This window comes from Suricata suricatta, chromosome 8 (genome assembly GCF_006229205.1).
Source record: "Suricata suricatta isolate VVHF042 chromosome 8, meerkat_22Aug2017_6uvM2_HiC, whole genome shotgun sequence".
NCBI classification, from domain to species: domain Eukaryota; kingdom Metazoa; phylum Chordata; class Mammalia; order Carnivora; family Herpestidae; genus Suricata; species Suricata suricatta.
This window is the reverse complement of record NC_043707.1, coordinates 110,903,846-110,924,781: the sequence shown is the minus strand read 5'-3', so window position 1 is coordinate 110,924,781 and position 20,936 is coordinate 110,903,846. Positions and strand designations below refer to the sequence as shown.

General features: G+C 57.4%; 1 protein-coding gene across 1 annotated transcript in view; it reads left to right on the top strand.

Annotated features, from left to right (window-relative positions):
- KCNQ4 (potassium voltage-gated channel subfamily Q member 4) overlaps positions 1 to 20,505 on the top strand; it is a gene marked incomplete at its 5' end in the record, with an annotated part of 52,677 nt that extends 32,172 nt beyond the window's left edge. The window contains 10 exons of the mRNA XM_029945842.1: positions 524 to 649; positions 1,039 to 1,149; positions 1,346 to 1,441; positions 4,351 to 4,439; positions 6,065 to 6,226; positions 13,198 to 13,418; positions 14,371 to 14,470; positions 16,753 to 16,884; positions 19,362 to 19,491; positions 20,047 to 20,505. Of these exons, the coding sequence (XP_029801702.1) occupies positions 524 to 649; positions 1,039 to 1,149; positions 1,346 to 1,441; positions 4,351 to 4,439; positions 6,065 to 6,226; positions 13,198 to 13,418; positions 14,371 to 14,470; positions 16,753 to 16,884; positions 19,362 to 19,491; positions 20,047 to 20,259 (1,380 nt within the window). The remainder of the gene's footprint in view (positions 1 to 523; positions 650 to 1,038; positions 1,150 to 1,345; positions 1,442 to 4,350; positions 4,440 to 6,064; positions 6,227 to 13,197; positions 13,419 to 14,370; positions 14,471 to 16,752; positions 16,885 to 19,361; positions 19,492 to 20,046) is intronic.
- Positions 20,506 to 20,936: the final 431 nt, after the last annotated feature.

The following is a 20,936-nucleotide window of genomic DNA, read 5'->3' as shown; positions in this document are numbered from 1 at the left end:
GCAGGGGCGATCTCTGAGGCCCGGCAAGGGCCAGGTATGCGGGGGTGGGCGGGGGTGGGCGGGGGAAAGGGAGGGCAGGTGTAGGCCAGGAGGCGGGGCTTGAGGGGGCTCACTCAGAAGCTTCTGGGTTGGGGACTCCATGTGCACAGCAAAGTGGGGGGCTGGAGAGGGTGGGAGGGAGGGAATAGATGTTGGGGTGTGGGGAGCGTTGCGGAGCAGCGGGCCTGAGGTCAAGGATGGGGGGCCTGGGGCGTACCCTGAGGTTCCGTGAGGGCCTGGCGGTGGGGAGGGCGGGGCAGGGTCTCCCCAGGAGGAGGAGCTGGGAAAGAAAAAAAAAATGGCAGAGCCGCAGCCAGGCAACAGAGAGGTGGGGAGCTTTAATCCCCCCTCCAGAACACGTCTCAGGGGCCATTCTGGGAGCCTCCCACCTGCCCCCCACCCCCAGGTAGCCACAATGTTAGGCACTTCCTTATACACCTGTGGCTCGGCCCTCCTAGTATTTTCACCTTTGCTGTCCCCGCAGGAGCTGATCACCGCCTGGTACATCGGGTTCCTGGTGCTCATCTTCGCCTCCTTCCTGGTCTATCTGGCCGAGAAGGACGCCAACTCTGACTTCTCCTCCTATGCCGACTCGCTCTGGTGGGGAACGGTGCGTGAGGGTCTGTGCACGTCTCCCCTTCTCCCTGAGACCCTCCCCTGCGTGACCATTGTAACCCTGACTCAAGGTTAAGTGGGACTGTCTCCATCCTCTCTGCTAAGGCTGGGACCCCCTGTGACCAGCCCCTGTGTTAGCCCCCAATGTGCCCCAGTAGATCTGCTTGAGCTCCATGTTGGTCCCCACACCAAGCCCTTGTGACCTTGCCCCTGACCAGCACAGTGGAGGGATAGGGAGGGGTCCATCCATGCCCCTAACCAGCCCTTGTGGGTGATCATAAGGCACCCCCCCCCATGATCAGGCTCCCACCTGCCTGGGCCCCAACAGGCTCTTGCAGGTGGCTCCCGAGACCAGCCCTGAGGGTAAACTGTTTGTGTCCCCAGATCACACTGACAACTATTGGCTATGGTGACAAGACACCGCACACGTGGCTGGGCAGGGTCCTGGCTGCCGGCTTCGCCTTACTAGGCATCTCCTTCTTTGCCTTGCCTGCCGTGAGTCCCCATCCACCTAGGATCTCCCATCCTGGGGGAGAGAGGTCCTGGGGGCAGAGCCTGCTAAGCCCCTATCTCGAATTTGCATGGATGGGAAGGGGACATCTCAGATGGGCAGTGATGGAGACCTTCTCTGCCTTTCGCTGTCCCCTCCCTCCCACCACATCCCCCCTCCCAACCACGCCTGTTCCCCTAGGGCATCCTTGGCTCTGGCTTTGCACTGAAGGTGCAGGAGCAGCACCGGCAGAAGCACTTTGAGAAGAGGAGGATGCCTGCAGCTAACCTCATCCAGGTACGAGACGCCAAGGAGGCATGAAATGAACTGGAGTGTGAACTCTGTATGCTGATTGGTGCATCCCAGTTTTGAGACTGTGGCTCCACGTTGAGGCTCAGAGAGCAGATGTGACGCCTCTGGGGTCACGTGCCAAGTCACTGCAGAGCTGGGATGCTAAGTGGGACTGCTAGGAACTTCCCTTCCTCCACGGGCCCAGTTCAGGACTCCCCAGAGCTGTCCCACTGTCCAGCTCCAGCCCTAGCTCTACGTGGCCTGCAGTGGAGTGGGGCCTAGGGCCTCTTGTCCTGTTGCCCAAAGGTGCAGTCATCAGTAAGCCTGCGCTGCTCCCAACACCAGTTCCTTCCACGAGCGCTCACACAGATTAATGTTGTAGCAATAGACTGAGATAAACACTTTGAAAGAAAGAAATACTTCTCTGAAGAGTGTTTAACAGGGTCTTGGCCTGATCTGACCTTGAAGGGGAACTCAGGGATGGTGACCCTAGGAAATTGACACTTGAGTTGAGAGCTGGAGGACCGATAGGAGTCAACTAGGTGTAGAGGTAAATGGGGAAGCATTCAAGGTAAGGGAACAGCATGTGCAAAGGCCCTGTGGTGGAAGGGAACATGGTGTGTTTGGTGAGCTGGGAGGAAGCTAGGGAGGCTAGAACAGAAAGTTCAAGGAGGAAGGGTTTGGGTAAGTGGTTGAGGTGCAGACCTGAGGGCCACGCGGAGGAGTTTCACATTTTCCTAAGCGCAGTGAGGAACCACTGACAGGTATGAAGCAGAAGGAGTGGGCGATAGGGTCAGATTTGTGCTTTGAAAAGAGGTGAATGGATTGGAGGGTGACCCAGGTGCGTGTGGGATATGACAAGAGGCTCTGGCAACAGTGTGGGCAAGTCTGGGCGTTGGGGGACTTGGACTGGCAAAGCAACAGACGAGATGGGAAGAAGTGGGCCGATTCTGCGTATTTAGGAGGTGAAATTAGTGGCATCAGGAGTGAGGAAGAGAGTGAGGGAGGTTGGGAGGCGTGACTTCCAGGTTTCTGCCTTGCCCAACTGAATGATCGATGGCCCTCGTCAGGGGAGGGGGCCTGGATCTGGGACACGAGGGATGTGAGTTTGGATGGAGCATGTGGAGTCTGAGGGGCCTCAGCCTTTGAGCAGTGACGGTGAGGGGGCAGCTGCACGTGTGGGTGTGCAGCTGAGAGGAGAGGGGCGTGCAGGGCAGAGAAGGCTGGGACCCATTGCACTACGATAGTAATGAAGCCCAGGACACGGATGAGCTCACCCGGTGGGGAGAGGAAAGGCGGAGGAGACAAGATGGTCCAGAACTAAGCTTTTAGGAGCCTCAGCCTTTAGTGATTGGGCCTGTAGAGTGGAGCCAATCAAGGAGGCAGAGAAGGAATGGCCAGGGGGATGGGAAGAAAACCAGGAGTGTGCGGTCTCGGTTTCCCCCACTGTGCTGAGGCATTCTGATAGGGCATGGGCTGAGGCAAGGGCCCTGACTTTATAGGAGTCTGTGACTCAGCCCTGGCTTCCCTCTAGTCTGGGTGTGTGTGCAAGAGAAGCCCCTGTGGGAAGTAGTTCAGGGAATACTGGCATGTCCCCGCTTGGCCTGCTCCCAGCGTGCCACCCTCGTGCTCCCTCATCCAAGTCTGACTCACTCCACGTATCTCTCCTCCCCAGGGTGGAAGCTCCTCCTCATCCCTGCTATCTCCAGCCACCAGCCCAGCCTTTCCTTCTCAGCCTCCCTTGAGGCACAATGGCCCTTGTCCCCTGGGAGCTGGCCTTCCAAGGGGCATTGTAGGGGCAGGCGGCTGGCACTGTCCATGCCAAGAGACAGCTGGTATTGTGGTGCCCATAATTAATGAGACAGCTCTGGCAGCTGCTATCCCAGCTCAAGCCAGGGGCCTAGGCAAGCAGGAAGTAAAAATATTCCTGTCCTAGGAGGGTGCCTGGCCAGTGAGGTCAGCAGTGGGCAGTCCCTTAAGGACAAGAGGCGCCCAAAGATGGGAGGGGGCATCCAGGGCTCAGTTATGCTTTGTCCACGCCTCCCTGCCCCCCCCATCACCCCACTCACAGTCTCTCCTAGGCTCTTCTCCTTACTCTGAGGGCGAGGGACAGTCCTTCCTCTTGTCTGGCCCTCTTCCCTCCTGCTGCAGAGGAAATTCTGCAAGTCTGTGGATGCTGAGGGGTTGGTAGGTGATGCTGTGACACTCTCTCCTTCCCTCCTCAATCCCGTGGGCAGTGAGCGACAGGCAGCTGCGGAAGACGGGGTGGACATGTTATCAGCAATTGGAATGCACTCAGACAGTATTTATTCCCCTAACCTTTGCAGAGCACCTACTATGTGCCAAAGGTTACAGCAGTGACCAAGATGCAGCTTAGAGTCTGGGGGGAGAGGAAGACACTAATCAAATTCACAATGAATGGATATTTGCTAGCTGCAGGAATAGGAGGTAACAGGAGTGTTCACCAGGGGAGCCTGGCATTAAGTGCTTTCCATGTGCCAAACCCTGCACTTGGCATTTAGGAGACGTTTGCCCTTTTAGTCCTCATAACACCCTGTTAGGTAAGTAGTGTTATATCCAGTTTGCAGGTGAGGAAACAGGGGCTCTGCAGCTTTACTTAATTTGTCTGTGCCCGGAAAGGGCGAGGCTGGGACTGGACACTCATGTCTGCCCAATGACAGAGCCTTGGCTCTTACCTTAGACCCCTGGCTCTGATGCACACCTGCACACCACCTTGGGGAAGTCTTTCGGGCCCTGCCAATGGCTATGGAATTGGAGCTGGCCTCTGGCACTGAGTCCCCTTCAGCGGACCCAAGGACTGGGTTCCTTGGAGGGCAGAGGGCTGGTGAGGGGCTGAGAGCCTTACCTGAGGCCTTGTCCCCCCACCCCCACCTTCCTCTCCCTCATACAACCAGGCTGCGTGGCGCCTATACTCCACCGACACGAGCCGGGCTTACCTGACGGCCACCTGGTACTACTATGACAGTCTCCTCCCATCCTTCAGGTAGGCCCTGCCTCCAGGGGAAATGGGCGGGTGTGGGCTGACGGTGACACACCTTGGGGACAAGTGGCTGGGACTCAGCCCTGGAGGGTGGGAAAGGGGTGGGGGCTCCCATAGGAGTTATCGGGCTGGCTCTGCCTGAAGAGTCTTCTCTCACACTCTGCTCTGCCCCAGGGAGGCAGTGGACACTGGGTGCGGGGCATGGGGTGGAGCCCTGCCTCATGGGGCTGCACCCCGGTTTCTGGAGAGCTGGCAGTCCGCACGCTGACCCACAGTGCTGCCATTCAGGGCGGTGGACGGCCAGCTCCTCTCCCCTCTGAGCTGAGGGTAGGGTTAGCCCTTGCCAGCCTGGGTAGAGAAAGTGTGGTATGGGCAAGAGCGTGTGTGCCGGAGTTGGGTCAGGGACACCCCCTAGCACCCTGTGTGTGAATATGTCCCTATTTTCACTGGCCCTCATGCTGGGCAGTGGGCTCATCCCAGTGGCCCAGGCCAGGGTAGGACTGCACCCAGGGGTGGCTCCAAAAAGAAGATTATTAATAGCCATCACTGAGGTTTCTGAGGCCAGGTGCCTGGCCAGGCCCTTGGGCAGGGGTGGGGACCATGGAGTGTGGCTCAGTCTCGCTGGCAAGCAGGCATCAAGCACGGGGCTGGGCTAGGCTGCATGCTCAGCGCTCCAGCGGGCAGCGGCTTTTCCTCCTTGGTCCTCCAAGAGCAGCTGTTGCGTGGTTCCACTCACCCCTTCGCCCCTCCCTGCTCCCTCCTGCCTCCAGGACTTCCTAGGGGAGGAACAGGAGAGAAGGGGCTGGGAAGTGGGGGGCTCCCAGAATCACACTGGGTCCCCCCACCTCCACATCTCCATTTGACAGAGGCAAGCTCCCATCTCAGACACAGGGGTTGTAGAAGGAGCCTCCCCTTCCAGGGGTGGCCTTGCGGGGGGGTAGGTGGGAAAGGGGCTGGTTTGATTTGGGGGACGGAAGAGTTGGGGGTAGTACTGGGTCCTCCAGTAATAGGAACAGTGCTTGGTTTGGAGATTCTAGGTGCATGGGCCTCCTGCTCCTTGGAGCTCAGTTTCCCCATCCATACAATGGGAAGGCACAGGGGGAGATGTCCTCCTTGGCTTATGGAAACAGGAAATGGCCTGGAGGGTCAGGAAGAAGCTGAGCCCCAATCTAGTCTCCAAGAACCCAGTGGCAGGAGTGGGTGCTGCAGGAGTGGGAAGCTGGGCTAGCCACCCTATCCAGTCTCTCTCCCGAGCCTCAGTTTCCCCCTACAATCCAGTCGGATCTGGAGGGTGAGGATTTCAGGGCTGCTGCTGGCCTCCAAGCAAGCACTCTGCTTGATGGGCTGAGTGAGCTCTCACACGCCACCTTCTGAGAGTGCCCTCAAGTTGTGCCCAGCCTGCAAAACCGTACTTGGCACCCCTGAGGATTTCCCAAGAACCGTGTGCAGAAAGGGAGGGAGGGAGGCTAGACTCTCACTTGCGACCCTGCCTGTTCTGGCTTGGGGTGTTTGCTGAGCACCCCTGGAGGCAGAGCCTGGCAGGATCTGCGCTCTGGAGCTCAGCGCCCCACCAGGTGAGTGGGTGGTGCCACGGCCCTGCCTGCTGCTGACGGCGCCCTCTCCTGCAGAGAGCTGGCCCTCTTGTTTGAGCACGTGCAACGGGCCCGCAATGGGGGCCTACGGCCCCTGGAGGTGCGGCGGGCGCCGGTACCCGATGGAGCACCCTCCCGTTACCCGCCCGTTGCCACCTGCCACCGGCCGGGCAGCGCCTCCTTCTGCCCTGGGGAAAGGTAGGGGCCCCCCGGGGCCGCCACCTCCTCTTGCTTCTCCTCCTCCTCTTCCATTCTTTGTCTCATCCTCTCTCAGACCTGCCTGCAGCCACCATGTGGGTGTCTGGGCCTGTTCTGGGGACTCCCCCGGCCTCACCATGAGGCCTGGGCAGTTGTCGTCGGATGGCTTGCCAGGTACAGACGGAAAGCCTCTCTGTGGAGGCCAGGCTGGACTCACCTGTGTGTCATCTGGGGCTCTAAGGGTCTGAGTGGGAGAGCTCTCCGCACTGTCCTTTCCCAACACCTCCTCCATTCATTCCATTGTCCTCTTTCTTTCTCTGTTTCCACGTCCCCCTCACTCTTCCATCCCTGCACCCCAATCCCTCCTGGGCAGCTGGAGAGAGGAGGAGGCCGCTGGCCACAGGTGCTTACGGCTCAGGTAATCGTGGGCGCCATTCTGGGGCATGAGGGCAGGGATCCCCCTCCCCCCAGCATGTTCCTCTAGAAGGGGCTTGGCCCTGAACTTGCCTCTCGGGAATGAGGAGCCAGCTGCAGAAAGAGCTCTGTGACTAAGAACCGCTCTAGGACCTACGTAAATTTAACCAATGACTAATGTTCTTGTCTTGTGCAGCCCTCGTCCACAGCTTGGCTAATCCCAGAGGGTCCTATTGGGATGCTCCCACAATACCTTTCTTCCTTACTGAGGGACGTTTTGCTGCTCCTAACAGTCTCTTTCCCCATGACCTGTCTCTCCGGGAGCCTTTGCATCCTGAAAGAAGAACAAAGAAAGAACAATGCTCACCCCCACATAAACGTTCAAAGTAGTGGAGTTTCAGGCATTTTTGGATAAGGGAAGCTCACTAACTCACAGTATGGGAAAGGGGCTGCTCCCGCAGAAGTATAGCTTTGAGGTCAAGGAACCAATCCCCCCTCATTCCTCCCCGGCCCCCTACCCATCTCTTTCTTTTGTTTCATCTTCACACATCATCCCCAGTCAGCCAGGCAGATATCTGGGCACTGGGGCTCAGTTGTGATTCTGAACCCTGGGCCTAGAACAAGGGAGGGGACAAGAGGCCAGCTGCTCAAGGATCAGAAGAAGGTGGCATGGTGAGAGTTTGTCTCTGCCACCTGACACCTGATGCTGTGTGTCCTTGAGAAAGTGACTGAGTGACTCTGGCCTTTGGGTCCCTAGGCAGAACATCAGCAATGTTTAGGATGATCAGGGGTTCTGGGTTTCTGGGCTTAAAAGGCCTGGTGAACATCGAGGAGGGGGTGTTGGTGCAAAGGATACTGGGACAGCATTTCTTCCTTGTTCTTAGTGAGGGCATTTCTGGCCAGGGGCTGAACAGGAAGCCGGGGTGGGGTGGGGGAGTCCCTCCAGGTCAGGGGCTAGAGGGAGGGGAAGCATGACTGGCCAGACCAGGCTGGGAGCTCCCTGGAATAGAGTCCATGGTGCGGCCCTAGTCAGATTCTCTTGTCCCTTTACTGTTCTCTCCAGCCCTGTCCAACTACAGCTTATAGGTGAGACTCAAAAGGGTTGGTATTTGAGCAGCCCTGCCCAGGGCCTGAGCCAGTGCTCTCCGGAGGGTGCAGTTTGCTCTGACCTCCCCTTGCCCGGATAGGAAGGCCCTGAAAACGGAGACTAACCTGGAGCGCAGCATCTCTCCCTCCCACTGCTGTCCGTGGGCTCTGGGTCCCCCAAAGCCTTGGACCAGATGACTGCTAGGGGTGGGCCATCACTAACTCCCAGCCTTGTGTCTCTCTGCCCTGGAGTGTCTGTGTGGCTGGGGCTCATGGTGATGGTGGTGGAGTGTCCCTTCTTCCCAGGGACCCCAGAGGTTTGAGCTGTGACTTCTAGGACGTCAGTCACCAGGCTCAGGCCAAATGGGCACATCCTCACTCTTGGCTGTCTGGGCCTATGGGGTGGGTGCTCCAGACAGGACCCCCCCCCCCCCCCCGCCAACACACACACATACCACATACACATAGACACTCCTCCTGTTGGTCATACCCTTAGTGGTCCTTGTGGATGGGCCCAGGCCGAGCACGGTCCTGGGGCTACTAGGAGCAGGACTTCCTAGGGGATGGTATTGCCAGGCTCAGCACCTCCTCTCTTTGAGGTTTCTCAATGAGGCGCTAAGATGGTGTTTTTCAAGGCATGGTCCACTGACTTCCTGAATCAGCACCTATCCGGGATTAGTTCAAAATGCAGATACCTGGACCGTCTCCTCCCCAAGTCCACAGAATGAGACTCACTGGAGAAGAGGCACAGAATTCTGCATATTTAACATGCTCCCCAGTAGATCCTTATGCAGATCTTGAGAATCTCTGCATCCTGGGGCTGCGCTGGAGGATGATTTGGGTGGGGGTTCTTCTCTCCCACCAGGCACAGGAAGCCAGCCCCATCCTGGCAGCCCCCCATGCTCTGCCCACCCGCCCCCTCCCCACTAACCTGTTTGTGTCTTGTTCTCAACTTCCAGCCAGATGTTTAGTAATAAACGGAGTTTCTTTCGGATCCACGCCAGCTGGAGACCGAGGTACCCCCTCGCCTGCTCCTCCTGTCCCCACTCCTCCTTGCCCTGCCCAGTTCGGGGGCTGGAGAGGGGGACAGGATAGGCCAAGGACAAGGTGCATGTGCCTGCCGCCTGCCGTCTGCCTTGGGGCCCTGATGAGCCTCTTGCCTTCCTGGGATGCCTCTGCCGGGTCTGGGGGGCAGACTCTGGAGGGACTCTGCCAGGAGGGACATCTGTAGGAGCCTTGGGATGAGTTCTGGCTCTGCCGCTGAACCCCGTGTGATCTTGGGCAAATTGCTTCCCTCCTCTGGACCTCAGTTTCCCATCTGTGGAATGGGCAGATTGAACTAGAGGCTCTCTGAGGGTCCTTCCCACTCTGACTTTAGCCAGGCTCTGGGTTTAGCTTCCTGGCTTCCACCATCTACCTAGGGACCTAGAAGATGCCTGAAGGAGCTGGGATTTGCACCTCTTCTACTAACTCTAGAGCCCAACTCTTAAAGTTGGATCACTGCTACCTTCCTTGGCACCCGCACTGTGCTGGGCCCTGCACTAGGGGACCCAGTGATGAATAAAATGGTGCCTGGAGCGTTGCAAAGAGCAGCTACTGTTCAGTTTGATGAATGCAATAAAGGGAGGAAGCAGAGGGGCTCCGGAGCCAAGGTCAGGCACTTCACCTCCCAGAGGAGGCCCAAAAAGGAGTGGATGTGAGGGCGAGCATCCCAGGCCACGGAGGCAGCGTGCATGAAAGCAAGGAGGGGAGAGAGAGTGCAGCCGTGGGAAGGAGCAGGCAGCCCAGCGTGGCCAGCTTTGGAGTAGGGGGTCAGGAGTGAGGTTGGGGGCAGAGCCGGATCCCGAAGAGCCCCAGAGCCCTGCATGAGCATCGTCCTCTAGGCCCTGCCTGGCAGCCTGGGCTCGCCGAGTCTCTGCTTTCCCAGAAGTGCATCTGGAGTCTTGTGGGTTGAGGGGCCCGGGACTAGACTGGTGACAGAGCTCTTGGCTACGCATCCAAGACGTGGTGCTTCTTAGGAACTGGTGTTCTGGATCTGAACCCAGCCACCACACACTAGCTAGGGGACCATGACCATAAGCCTTGGGTGCCTCAGTTTCTCCTGAAGTAAAATATGAACGGTAATAGCATCTGCTTCTGCTCAAGCCATGCCTGGCTCCTAGGAAGTGCTGTATAAATGGTTGCCTTGTTCGATGTGGTATGTTGAGAAGTTAAGTAAGATCTTCTTAAAAAAAATAGCTTGGAAACCAGGCTGAAGGAAATGGGGATACCACTGGAGGGCTAAGCCAAGAAGTCTCTGGATTAGATTTGCCCCTTTGCCAGGCGACTCCAGCTATGTGGGCATGATGGGCAGGAAGGGCAGGGCCAGGGCAGGGGGGCCAGCATTGAGGCTGCTTCCGCAGTCCTGAGAAGAGGGGCCGCCTCTTACCCCCATAAGCTTGGCCTTTTGTGTCAGATAGAATCCTTAGAGTCACTTCTTGTGGACGTGAGCACAGAGGTGGGTCCAGCGTGGCAGTCAGAGGGCAGCTTGTGCCCAGAGCTTGCCCTCCCCCACAGGATAGCCTCAGTCAACCCTACCTACCCCATCTGTGTCCCAAGCACCAACTTTGGCTCCAAGTTTGGTTCAGATAATTCTTCACTGGTGGGGGTGGGGGGGGGCTATCACCTGCATTATGTAGCATGGTTTAACAGCCTCGCTGGCCACAACCCATTAGATGCTGGGAGCACCCTCCAGTGGGCTGACCAAAGATATCTCCAGACAGTGCCAAACATCCCCTAGAGAGCAAAGTTGCTGTCAGAGGACCACTGCCCTAGACACTCTCCTAATCGCTAGTCCCAGAAAAAGAACACAGTGTCTGACGTCTGAGAAAACTGGGGTCTGGTCCTGGCTGCATCCAAAGGGGCTCTGTGACTTGGGTCAGGTGGTTTTCCCTCCTTCGCAGTCTGTAAACTCAGGACAGTAAACGTGGAGCCCAGCACACAAAGTGGCTGAGAGCGCTGGGAGGCCAAGGCGTTCCGGCAGGATCTTGAGTGTTCTGAGGAGCCTGGGAAGGGAAGGAGCTCTTCGTGTTTGTTTGTTTTAAGGATTTAAAAAAATGTTTTTAAAATATTTATTTATTTTGGAAAGAGACAGAGAGACAGAGCGTGAGCAGGGGAAGAGCAGAGAGGAGACACAGAATCTGAAGCTGGCAGCACAGAGCCCAACGTGGGGCTCAAACCCACAAGACTGTGAGATCATGACCTGAGCTAAGTTGGCCGCTTAACCGACTGAGCCATCCAGGCGCCCCAAGGAGCTCTTCTTGATGTCCACCATGGGCCAGGTTTCTTTCCATTTTGTTTGAGCATTTAGGCTCCAGAGAGGCTGACGTGAGACATTTCCTGGGCCCTGCCCAAGGAACTGGAGTCCAGGGCCACCCCAGGGAAAACAGTGCCTTCTTACATTGCGCAGGAGCCTGGGGCCTCTGGCTGGAAAGTTACAGAATCCCACAACCAGGCTGGAAGCTCCTTCAACCATCACAGAACCAGAGCTGGAAAGGGACCTTCCAAGGCCTCTAGTGCAAGCCTCAGACCCCTTCCTCCCTAAGTCCTGCTGAGAGCAAGCTCAGACTTGCTTGCATACTTCTTGTGGCAGGGAGGTCGCCCCCTTTTTCCAGAACATCACTGGAGTGATGTGCCGGGCACAGAGACCTGGAGTTCCAGGCCCTTGGCTAAGTGGCAGGGCCTTCTCCGCGCCCTCTCTTGCTCTCCCCCTTGCAGGAGTGGAGGACAAAGGACGGGGTTGCACGGGCCGGGTGGGTGGGGGGTGCTTGCCAGCATGAGGAGAGCCTGAAGGAATGGCTCTGCAGAGGAAAGTTTGGGAGAGCCCACCTCAAACTTTGGTTGGCATCTTTGGGATGTGTTGAGGGGATCCTGGGCCAGCAAACAGCATGCTGGATTGTGGGACTGCCTCGTCCTTCCCTTCTGGTATCCTCAGGGCCCCGATCCATGACCTACAACCTCTCCCTTCTGGGCAGAGGCGCCGACTCCTAAGGATGGCCCGACATCCTGGCTGCCTTCCCGAAGGTGCCCCTGGTTTCCAGGTCTTCCTCACCTCAGTACCTTGGCTCTGTACCCTGCACCCCATGCCCCAGGCATGGGGGGCCCTCGCTTCCACCCAGCCCTGAAACCAGAATCTGTCCTTTGCTTAACTCTTGACCCGAAAGTCCCTGACCATAGGCAACACAGTTTTCTCTCTAACCCTTGCCCTACCTTAGGCCTCCTCCAAGACTGGCTGGTGCTCTCCTGAGCCAGGGCCCCAGACACTTGGGGTGGAAGGGCCCCCAACCCCCCAACCTGGGGAAGGTCCCCACAGCAGGGAGGCAGTGCTGACACCCCCAGGGCATGGGATGGGGGACGTTTGCATAGGTCCTATTCAGACAGTGGTAACATGGTCCTTGAAACTCTTGGACACAGAGGTCCTGTGCCAGCTGCGGGCTAACGAGGGCTGTCCTGGCCAACGTGAGGCCTCCCTGCATCTGTCTTCCTCCAAGGTTTGGGGTGGGTGGTGGGGAGCTGGGCTGTGGGAAGGGAGAGCTGAGCACACGCACAGACACATGTAGGTGTTTTTGAAACGGGGGTTTGTTAGGCAGTGGGGGTTGCGGATCTGGGAGGGAGACATCAGTCCAGGTGGGCAGAGCTCAGGCAGGGGAGACCACAGAAAAGCTTAGAGGCCTTCACTGGGAGGCTGGGCACCAGACGTGTCTGGGGCATGTATGAGGGTGCAGTAGCTGGACCCTCTGTAGCCAGCACACTGCACCCCCAGGGGCACTATTTATGCTGAAATCGGTGTGATGCAGACCACAGAGCAGGTCCTAAAACCCTGACCTGACCCATGTGAGATCAGAGAGCTCCAGCAGGAAAGGAAGAAAATGTAGACACATACTCACGCTGGTACCTGGGTACCCACACTGTCACATGTGCGCACACGCATGCTCACACCCTCAACTCCACACGGCCTGCCTCTGTGTGCAGTGAGGGCCCGGAGACCTTTCTCACTGTGTGTGGCCGGGTGAGCCTCTCCATCCCTCAGCAGCCTGTCTGTGCCCAAAGGGGTGGCCATCTCCACCTCCACCCACCCGCCTGAGCCAGACCCAGCTCTCTCCTCCTCCTGTCTGTCTCTGACTCCCTTCTTGGGTCTGTCTCACTCCTTCTGCTCTGACATCTGTCTCCTGTGCACCCCTTATCTGTTTGTTCAATAAGGGGTGGGAGGTGGGGGGTAGGGAGGGGATCCGCTCATACTGACCCTGCAGCAGCTTCTTGTAGGAGTCAGGGTGCCCCCTCACCACACCCTTGTTCCACCCCTGGAAGTCTCCCCTTGGTGGAGACTCAAAACCCAGTAGCCATGCCCAAGTCCTAAGTCAGCTGTGTCCCCACACACACCCACCCCCAGCTCCAGCTAACTTGGCTTCTGCCCCCCGCCCCTGCCCTGCCAGCAGCCGGATGGGCATCAAGGATCGCATCCGCATGGGCAGCTCCCAGCGACGGACGGGCCCCTCCAAGCAGCACCTGGCGCCTCCACCAATGCCCACCTCCCCGAGCAGTGAGCAGGTGGGCGAGGCCTCCAGCCCCACCAAGGTACAGAAAAGCTGGAGCTTCAATGACCGCACCCGCTTCCGGGCCTCCTTGAGACTCAAACCCCGCACCTCTGCTGAGGGTGAGCCCCTGGGGGCCTGGGGCCCAGGATCTACCTGCATGGGGGCGGGGGTGGGGGGCCCAGTCTGGGCTGGGGGCGGAAAGACGGTTCTGGTCCTAGCTTTATAACTGATTGACCATCTTTGGGCTCTGGTCTTCTGGTCTGTGAAATGGGTTGTCATAACACCTGCTTTGCTGGTCTCCGGAATCAAGTGAGGATTCAGAGGGTGGCACTTGGTAGTGGTGACGAGTACAGGCTTTGGAGCCAGGCTGCCTGGGTTTGAATCCTGGCTTTGCCACTTACTGGAAAGTTACAGAATCCCACAAACCAGCCTTGGGAGGTGCTGACCTACGGGAGTCCGGGCATGGCTGGTGCCCAGGGCCTCCTCTTCCCTGCTCAAGAAGCTACCTGGCCTTCCCCCTGTCCTGCCCCCCACAGAACGAGGATAGTAACCCCTCTCCACGCAGTGCGGCAGCCCTGGAGGAACATTTCTCTCCGCCGGGGAGAGAACGACTTGGTTTCCAAGGCCTTTCTAGGTAGTGGAGCTGGACACAGGACCCAGCCTCTGAGCTTCCTACCCTCTTGGCTAAAGGATAAGACTGCGTGGTTATGTGCAGAGGCCTCAAGCTCCTTGTCTCTGGGGCTCGCTGTCCTGGGGGGACTTTGGGTCTTTCTCCAGGGCTGTGTGCAACTTGTCTTAGGCCAAACCAGATGTGCCCTAAGCAGCCTCTGCTCACCTGCCCACCGGGCAGGTTCTTACCCTGACTGGTCGTAGGGCAGATGGGCCTGAGTTCCCACCCTGGGCAAGGCAGCCATGGAACCAGGAGCCTGGTCTGCCTGGTGCCCCCAGGAAGGTTCCGGACACTTCCTGAGCCTCTCCTTATCAGTATCTCCAAGGATGGCTCAGCAAGTGGTGGTGGGGTGGGGAGTGGCCCCCTTCTGCTGCCGCCACTTGGGCCCCCTGACTTCGCAGAGGGCCCCTCAGAGGAAGTGGCAGAGGAGAAGAGCTACCAGTGTGAGCTCACAGTGGACGACGTCATGCCTGCCGTGAAGACGGTCATCCGCTCCGTCAGGTAAGACTGGGGCCTGAGGCGGCCCTCCCACTTCCATCTGCCACCCATAGCTGCTCCCCATCTGGGGCCTGCCCTCATGGCCAGGCCTGGCCTAGCTCCCGGGCATACCAGCTGCTGCCCGCCTGGCACCCTTGGCGGCGCTGGCTGGCGGGGACCCTGGAGTGTGGGTGAGGCGGGAGGTGGCATATGGCTCCCAGCAGGGTTTGCTCATCCTCTTCATGTCTGGAGGGCGGGCCAGGCAGGGCGGTAGACTCGGCCACCCACCTCGGTCCCTCTCCTACCCCCGTGGTGTCCTCTCTGTGTCTTTCCCCCCACTCCCCCCGCCCCCGCTCTCGCCCCCAAGCTGTGCACCAGCTCTCTACTTGCCTTGCTTCTGTCCCATGTGCTCTTTCCCTCCTTCTCCGAGTCTCAGCTTCATCTGCCTTTGGCTTCTGTGTCTCGATGTTTCTTTCTCTCCTTGGGTGTGTTGACCTCAGCTTGACTGTCTCCCCCAGGGCTTCCTCTAGAGCAGCGCTTTTCAAATCACGGGTCACAACAGTTTGAAATCAACTTAGTGAAATCAATTTAGTGGGTCACGGTCAGCATTTACAGAAAAAAAAAGAATAGAATGGAAAATAGTGGAGGGCATCCCCCCTAGGAAGAACAAATCATGTTTATGAAACCAACCTTTCAGTTGTGTGTGTGTGTGAGTGTGTGTGTGTGTGTGCGTGCTGGTTTCTAAAGTAAGATGTATCTTTTGGTTGAGCAACTTTGGAAGCCCCTGCCCTGCTGGCTCTATTGGCTGTCTCCCTGCCTTGACAAGAGTGGGCCGGGGTCCCCTGCACCCTTTAGCTGTGGCTCAGCCATGCATCTAGCCCCCAAGCTTGTTGGCGTGGAGTCCTGGCCTGAACTCTGTCTCCTGCCTGGAGCTCTAGCTCCGGAGACCCCACTTCACCCCCAGGCCTTCCAGACTCACCTTCTCTCCTCTCTGGCAGATGCATCTACCCACAGCCTCCTTCCTTTGTGTTCCTTGGTGAAATCAGAGTCAGCTCGGTCCCCCTCTACTCCCCAGAGAGTCTGAGCCCCCTCCCCACCCACTTTATATCCATGCTGCCTCTCCCCTCCAAGTAACTGGCTTCTGGAACACATCACCTGGGCTGTCACATGACAGCTCTCCTTGGCCACCCCACAGAGTCCTCACACCCAGTATGCCCCACACCTGCTCCCATTTCAGACAGGGACACCACCATCCACCCTGTTGCCTAAGCCATGGGCGTCATTCTGGACTCAGACACCTTGAAGTCCCTTTGCATCCTGAATTGCTCCAAAGCTGCCGGCTCCCTGCTCAAGCCCAGCCCCTGGGTCTGGTCCTCTTGCCCAAAACTCTGCCCCTCCAGGGTGTTCTCCACATAGGCTGGCAGAACCATCATGCGAACACAGAGGAAACCACAGGGCCCCTTCCTCACCACCCCAACTGCTCATTGCCTGATCTCTGCCGGGGAGTCAGGGCTCTTCAGAGCACCTCCCCTCCTGCCCACCAGCCTCCTTGGTAAGGCCAATCTCTTTCCCTTTCTATATGCCACCCCACCTCCTGGGTGTGGGGTGTGGGGGTGGGGATTGACCCCTTATCTTCACATTCTGTTCTGGCTACTTTCAATGGAATCTCACGCACAGGCCTCCGTGTCTGTGTCCAGAGAGCCTCCCTTCATCCCTCTTGTGTGTTAGGAGTAGAAAGTATCACTCTCAAGACTTGTCCTCGGACGTCCCCAGCTGAGATACCTCTTCTCATCGTCCCAGATGAGGAAAGGTCCCTCCATTCCTTGATGCGGCCCTTGTCTCCCCATAATCGTGTGTCCTGCCTCCCACCCGAGAGCAGGGCTCCTGAGATCTGGGATTGGATTTGATGCCCCATTCTGTGCCCGGGGTCCAGCACAGTGGCACTAACAAGCATTTGTGGAGTGAATGCAAAAATGTCTACCCCCTACCCCAAGCCATCTTGATCACCAGTGTTCACACATGCCTGCCTGGTGTCCAAGCTAGCAGAGAAGCCAGGCCCAGTCCCTGACCTCCCGGGCAGATACAGGTGCATAAAAACAAACAAACAAACAAACAAACAAACAACCAGACCTATGCTGCTGGGGTGAAATGTGATGGGTAGGGAAGGAGGCTGGGAGACTAGCCCCCCGCAGAAGCTGTTTGCAGTGACCCAAGCAGAAGGTGATTATCAGGCAAATGAATGTCAAAGGGATGGAAGGAGGGCCTGGGAAAGCATCCCCTCCCGCTGAGACCCCCTTTCCTGACAGGATCCTGAAATTCCTGGTGGCCAAAAGGAAATTTAAGGAGACGCTGCGACCTTACGACGTGAAGGACGTCATTGAGCAGTACTCCGCCGGGCACCTGGACATGCTGGGCCGGATCAAGAGCCTGCAGGCTCGGTGGGTGCGCTGGTAGGGAGGCCGTGGCCCCAGCCTCCATGCGAGGACTGCTCCAGGGAGCCCCTCGCTGGCGCCCGAACAGAGCCCCGGGCGCCCCCTAGGGACAGCGGAGGGAGCTGGAGTTTTGGGAATGGACAAGGCCTCTGGCGTGCAGCACACCACTGAGGCCGGACTCCCCGCCCCCCCCCTCCCCCCGCACCTGTTCTCAGCCTGAAGAAAGACCCAGGCGCAGGTCCTCTGTGTGAATCCTACTGACCTGCACTCCTCTGGGGACGTCTTTAGATGACTGTTTTCTGGTCCTGAAATAATAGGATTAAAATAATCAAAGGATCTCTCATCTCCCACGGGGATAAGCATATTGTCCTCAATGGTACCTACCTCTTGCTTCTGGAACCCTCTGGCACATCTTCTGTCCACCTAGCATATAGGAAGAATTCTTGCCACAAGACCCGAATCACTTACACCTTTTCTTTCTCCTCTTGTGGTCTACATTCCCACTGCGCATTCATTCACTTGTGCTCTCAAACAATAGCCCGGCTTTTGTTACTTGCCAGATAGTGGGGCTCTGGTAGAAAGCAAAATTCCAAGGCCACTTGGAGCTTTCATTTTAGTGGAAGGAGAACAGATGATAAATAAGTGAAACTAGATAATGTCAGGTGATGATAAAGGCTAAGGAGAAAAATAAGGGTTAGGGTGTTGGGGGTTGTGATTGTAAATAGGTAAGAATCTGACATTTGGGAAAAAAAGAATGAAGATGGGGCAACCAGGCCTGTGGTTGTTTAAATAAAGAGTTTTCAGAGGGAACGGCAAGAGCAAAGACTTGGGCAGGTGTCTGGGGTATTGTTTTGGGAACAGGAAGGAGCCCTGTGTGTCTTGTCTGGCCCGAGAGAAATAGGCAAGATCGGAAGAAGGCCAATGCACTTCTGTAGGCCACTGCAAACACCCTGTAGTTTAATTTTTTTTAATTTTTATTTATTCTTGAGAGAGAAAGAGAGAGAGAGAAAACATGAGCGGGGGAGGGGCAGAGAGAGAGAGAGGGAGACACAGAATCCAAAGCAGGCTCTGAGCTGCCAGCAAAGAGCCCGATGCAGGATTCAAACCCACGAACTGTGGGTGAGATTTTGGCCTGAACTGAAGTCAGATGCTCAACTCACTGAGCCACCCAGGCGCCCCAAACACCCTGTAGTTTAAACCCCTAAAGGTCACTGCAAACACCCTGGCATTCATCCAGGGGGAGATACAAGCCTTGGAGAGCTTTGAGCAAAGTACTGACAAGATCTGAGTTACGTTTTAAAAGGAGCGCCCTAAGTGCTGTGTTGAGACTGACCTACAAGGGAGTTAGGGTGGAAGCAGGGCAAGCAGTAAAGAGGCTACTTCAGAGGTGCAGGCAATGACGATGGGGACTTGGACCAGGGTGGCAGCTGTGGAGGTGGGGAGAAATATGCAAACTCCAGATATATTTTGAAGTAGAGCAGACAGGGTTTTCTGATGGGGTATAAGAAGATAGAAAGAGTCAAGGCTAAAGCCAAGGTTTTGGGCTGGAGCAGCAGGAAAAAGCTGCTGTTTCTTGACACGGAGAAGGCTGTGAATGCAACAGGTTCGCTCAGGAGAGTTGGGGGTGTTGGGTTATGACGTCCATCGGACATCTAAGAGTGTTGGCTGTTGCTTTGGTAGCCAGAAGAGTGTGGACTTCCAAGGAGAGGTGTGGGCTGGAGATATGGATTTGGTATCACCCGTGTACAGAGGAAGTGCAAATCTAAAACTGAAGACAGTGAGAGTGAATAGAGAATAGAGGTCCCAGGAGTGAGCCTTGGGTTCTACAATGTTTTGTGGAGGGAAAGGAGGAGGAACCAGCAAAGGAAAGTGAGAAGGAGAAGACGGCGAGGAAGGAGAACTGGGAGAAGGTGTTTTTGATTCCAAACAAAGTGGAGGAGGAACGGTGATCAGGTGTGTCCGAATGCTGCTAAAAGGTCAAGTTTAATGAGGTCTAAGACTTGATCATGGAATTTATCGACATGGAGGTCATTTGGATTTTGACAACAGTAGTTTTGGTGAGATAGTGGAAAGGAAAGTGTGACTGGAGGAGGTTTAAGGGAGAAAGGAAGGAGAGAAGTTGGAGAAGCAGAGACATTTTCAAGAATCATGCTGTAAAGGAGAGCAGAAAAATCAGACCAGCTCCAGCCTTGTCTACCTCATTACCCACATCCCCCTTGCATCTTTCGCTCTTTTACTTGTTCTCCCACCAGACAGTGGCTTTATTTGTCATACTGTGTGTGATGCCCTTGCTCAGCTAGTCTGAAAACCCTCAAGGCAGGGGACCGGGGCCCTCCATCCAGCTGTCTCCATTTGTCAGGGGCAAAAGGCCCCCTCTTCTCAGTGCAGGCTGTGTCTCCCCGTTCAGCAGGCAATCTAGAGTTCTTGAGGGAAGGATGGGTGGCGTGTGACTGGGCGCTTTGACAGGTTACCTTCTTCCACAGGGTGGACCAGATTGTGGGCCGGGGGCCCGGGGACCGGAAGGCCCGAGAGAAGGGAGACAAGGGGCCCTCTGACACGGAGGCAGTGGATGAGATCAGTATGATGGGACGCGTGGTCAAGGTGGAGAAGCAAGTGAGTATGGGATGGAGTTTTCACTCATATGGCGGAGCTGGTCGTTGACCGCGAGGTCCAGCACAAGGGGAGGATGCACTTAGCCGCAGTCCACAGCACCCTCCAGGGAGGCCCCAAGCGGGGCAGACGCTTCCTGGGCCCCACGGACCCCCCGCCCACAGATAAGCCCCGCCTCCCAAGAAGCCCACCCACCCCTACCTGATAACCCCAATAAACCCACCCTCTCCTGCCAAGCCCCGCCTTCAAGTTGCTAAGGTCTCAGATAAACCCGTCTAAACTTCACCTGTTTCCACGTAACCCTGCCTCAGTTGTCTGTGCCTAGCTCCCGGACTATTTCAACCAATCACAACTAAGTTTCCCTCCGGGAATAAACCCCAGCCTCCCACCTTCGTCGCGCCCCCCTGCCAAGCTCCGCCTTTCCTGTCCCATCTCCCCCGGGAGGAGCCGCGTCTCCCTGAAGCGCCCCTCCCCGGCCAGGCCCCATGTCCGGACCCCGCCTCCTCCCCAAACCCCGCCCTCGCCCAAGCTCCGCCTCCAGCAGCGCCCCGCCCCCAGGTGCAGTCCATCGAGCACAAGCTGGACCTGCTGTTGGGCTTCTACTCGCGCTGCCTGCGCTCTGGCACCTCGGCCAGCCTGGGCACCGTGCAAGTGCCGCTCTTCGACCCCGACATCACCTCCGACTACCACAGCCCTGTGGACCAAGAGGACATATCCGTCTCCGCACAGACGCTCAGCATCTCCCGCTCGGTCAGCACCAACATGGACTGAGGAGCTTCTCAGGGGCGGTGCAGCACACGGCCAGCCCCTGGGCCTGGCGCTCGGACCCGCCCTCTGAGGCCTCCGGACTCCTCTCTTACTTGAACTTGCCCCCTTGTGGGGAGAGAGGCCACACGCAGTATTGAGTTGCCTGAGTGGGCAAGATACCCGGCGTGGGGGTGCCAGCGACCCGTCCCACCTCAGGAGCGTGAGATGCCAGGACACACGGAGGGCAGCAGCCGCAGCTGCCCTGCGGCCTCCAGGCCCCCCCCCCCGCCCAGTGCCCTGCCCGTTCCATCAAGGCCCGACATGGCCCGCCTGGCAGGGCCACTGGCCCGGGAGTGAGAGTGGGGCGCTGGGGTCCTGGGCCCTGACCCAGCTTCCAGCTATGCAAGGTGAGGTCTCTGGCCCGCCCTTCGGACAGAGCAGGGAAACCCTCCCGCCAAGCCCCCACCCCACTTGGGGGTGGGCCCAAGGTGCCCGTAGGTACCGACTAGCAAAGGACCCTGCCACAAGGCAGTTGGGCACCATATATGCAAACTATGTTAAATATGCAACTTTGGGGACCCCCATGGGGTCCCTCTGCCCCTCCCTCCTTGGGAGATGGGCCTCCAGCAATAGCTGGTCTCAGGCTGCTTGGCCATGACCCCCACCCCTGTTCTTTGGCTTATCACCCCCTCCTCACCCCG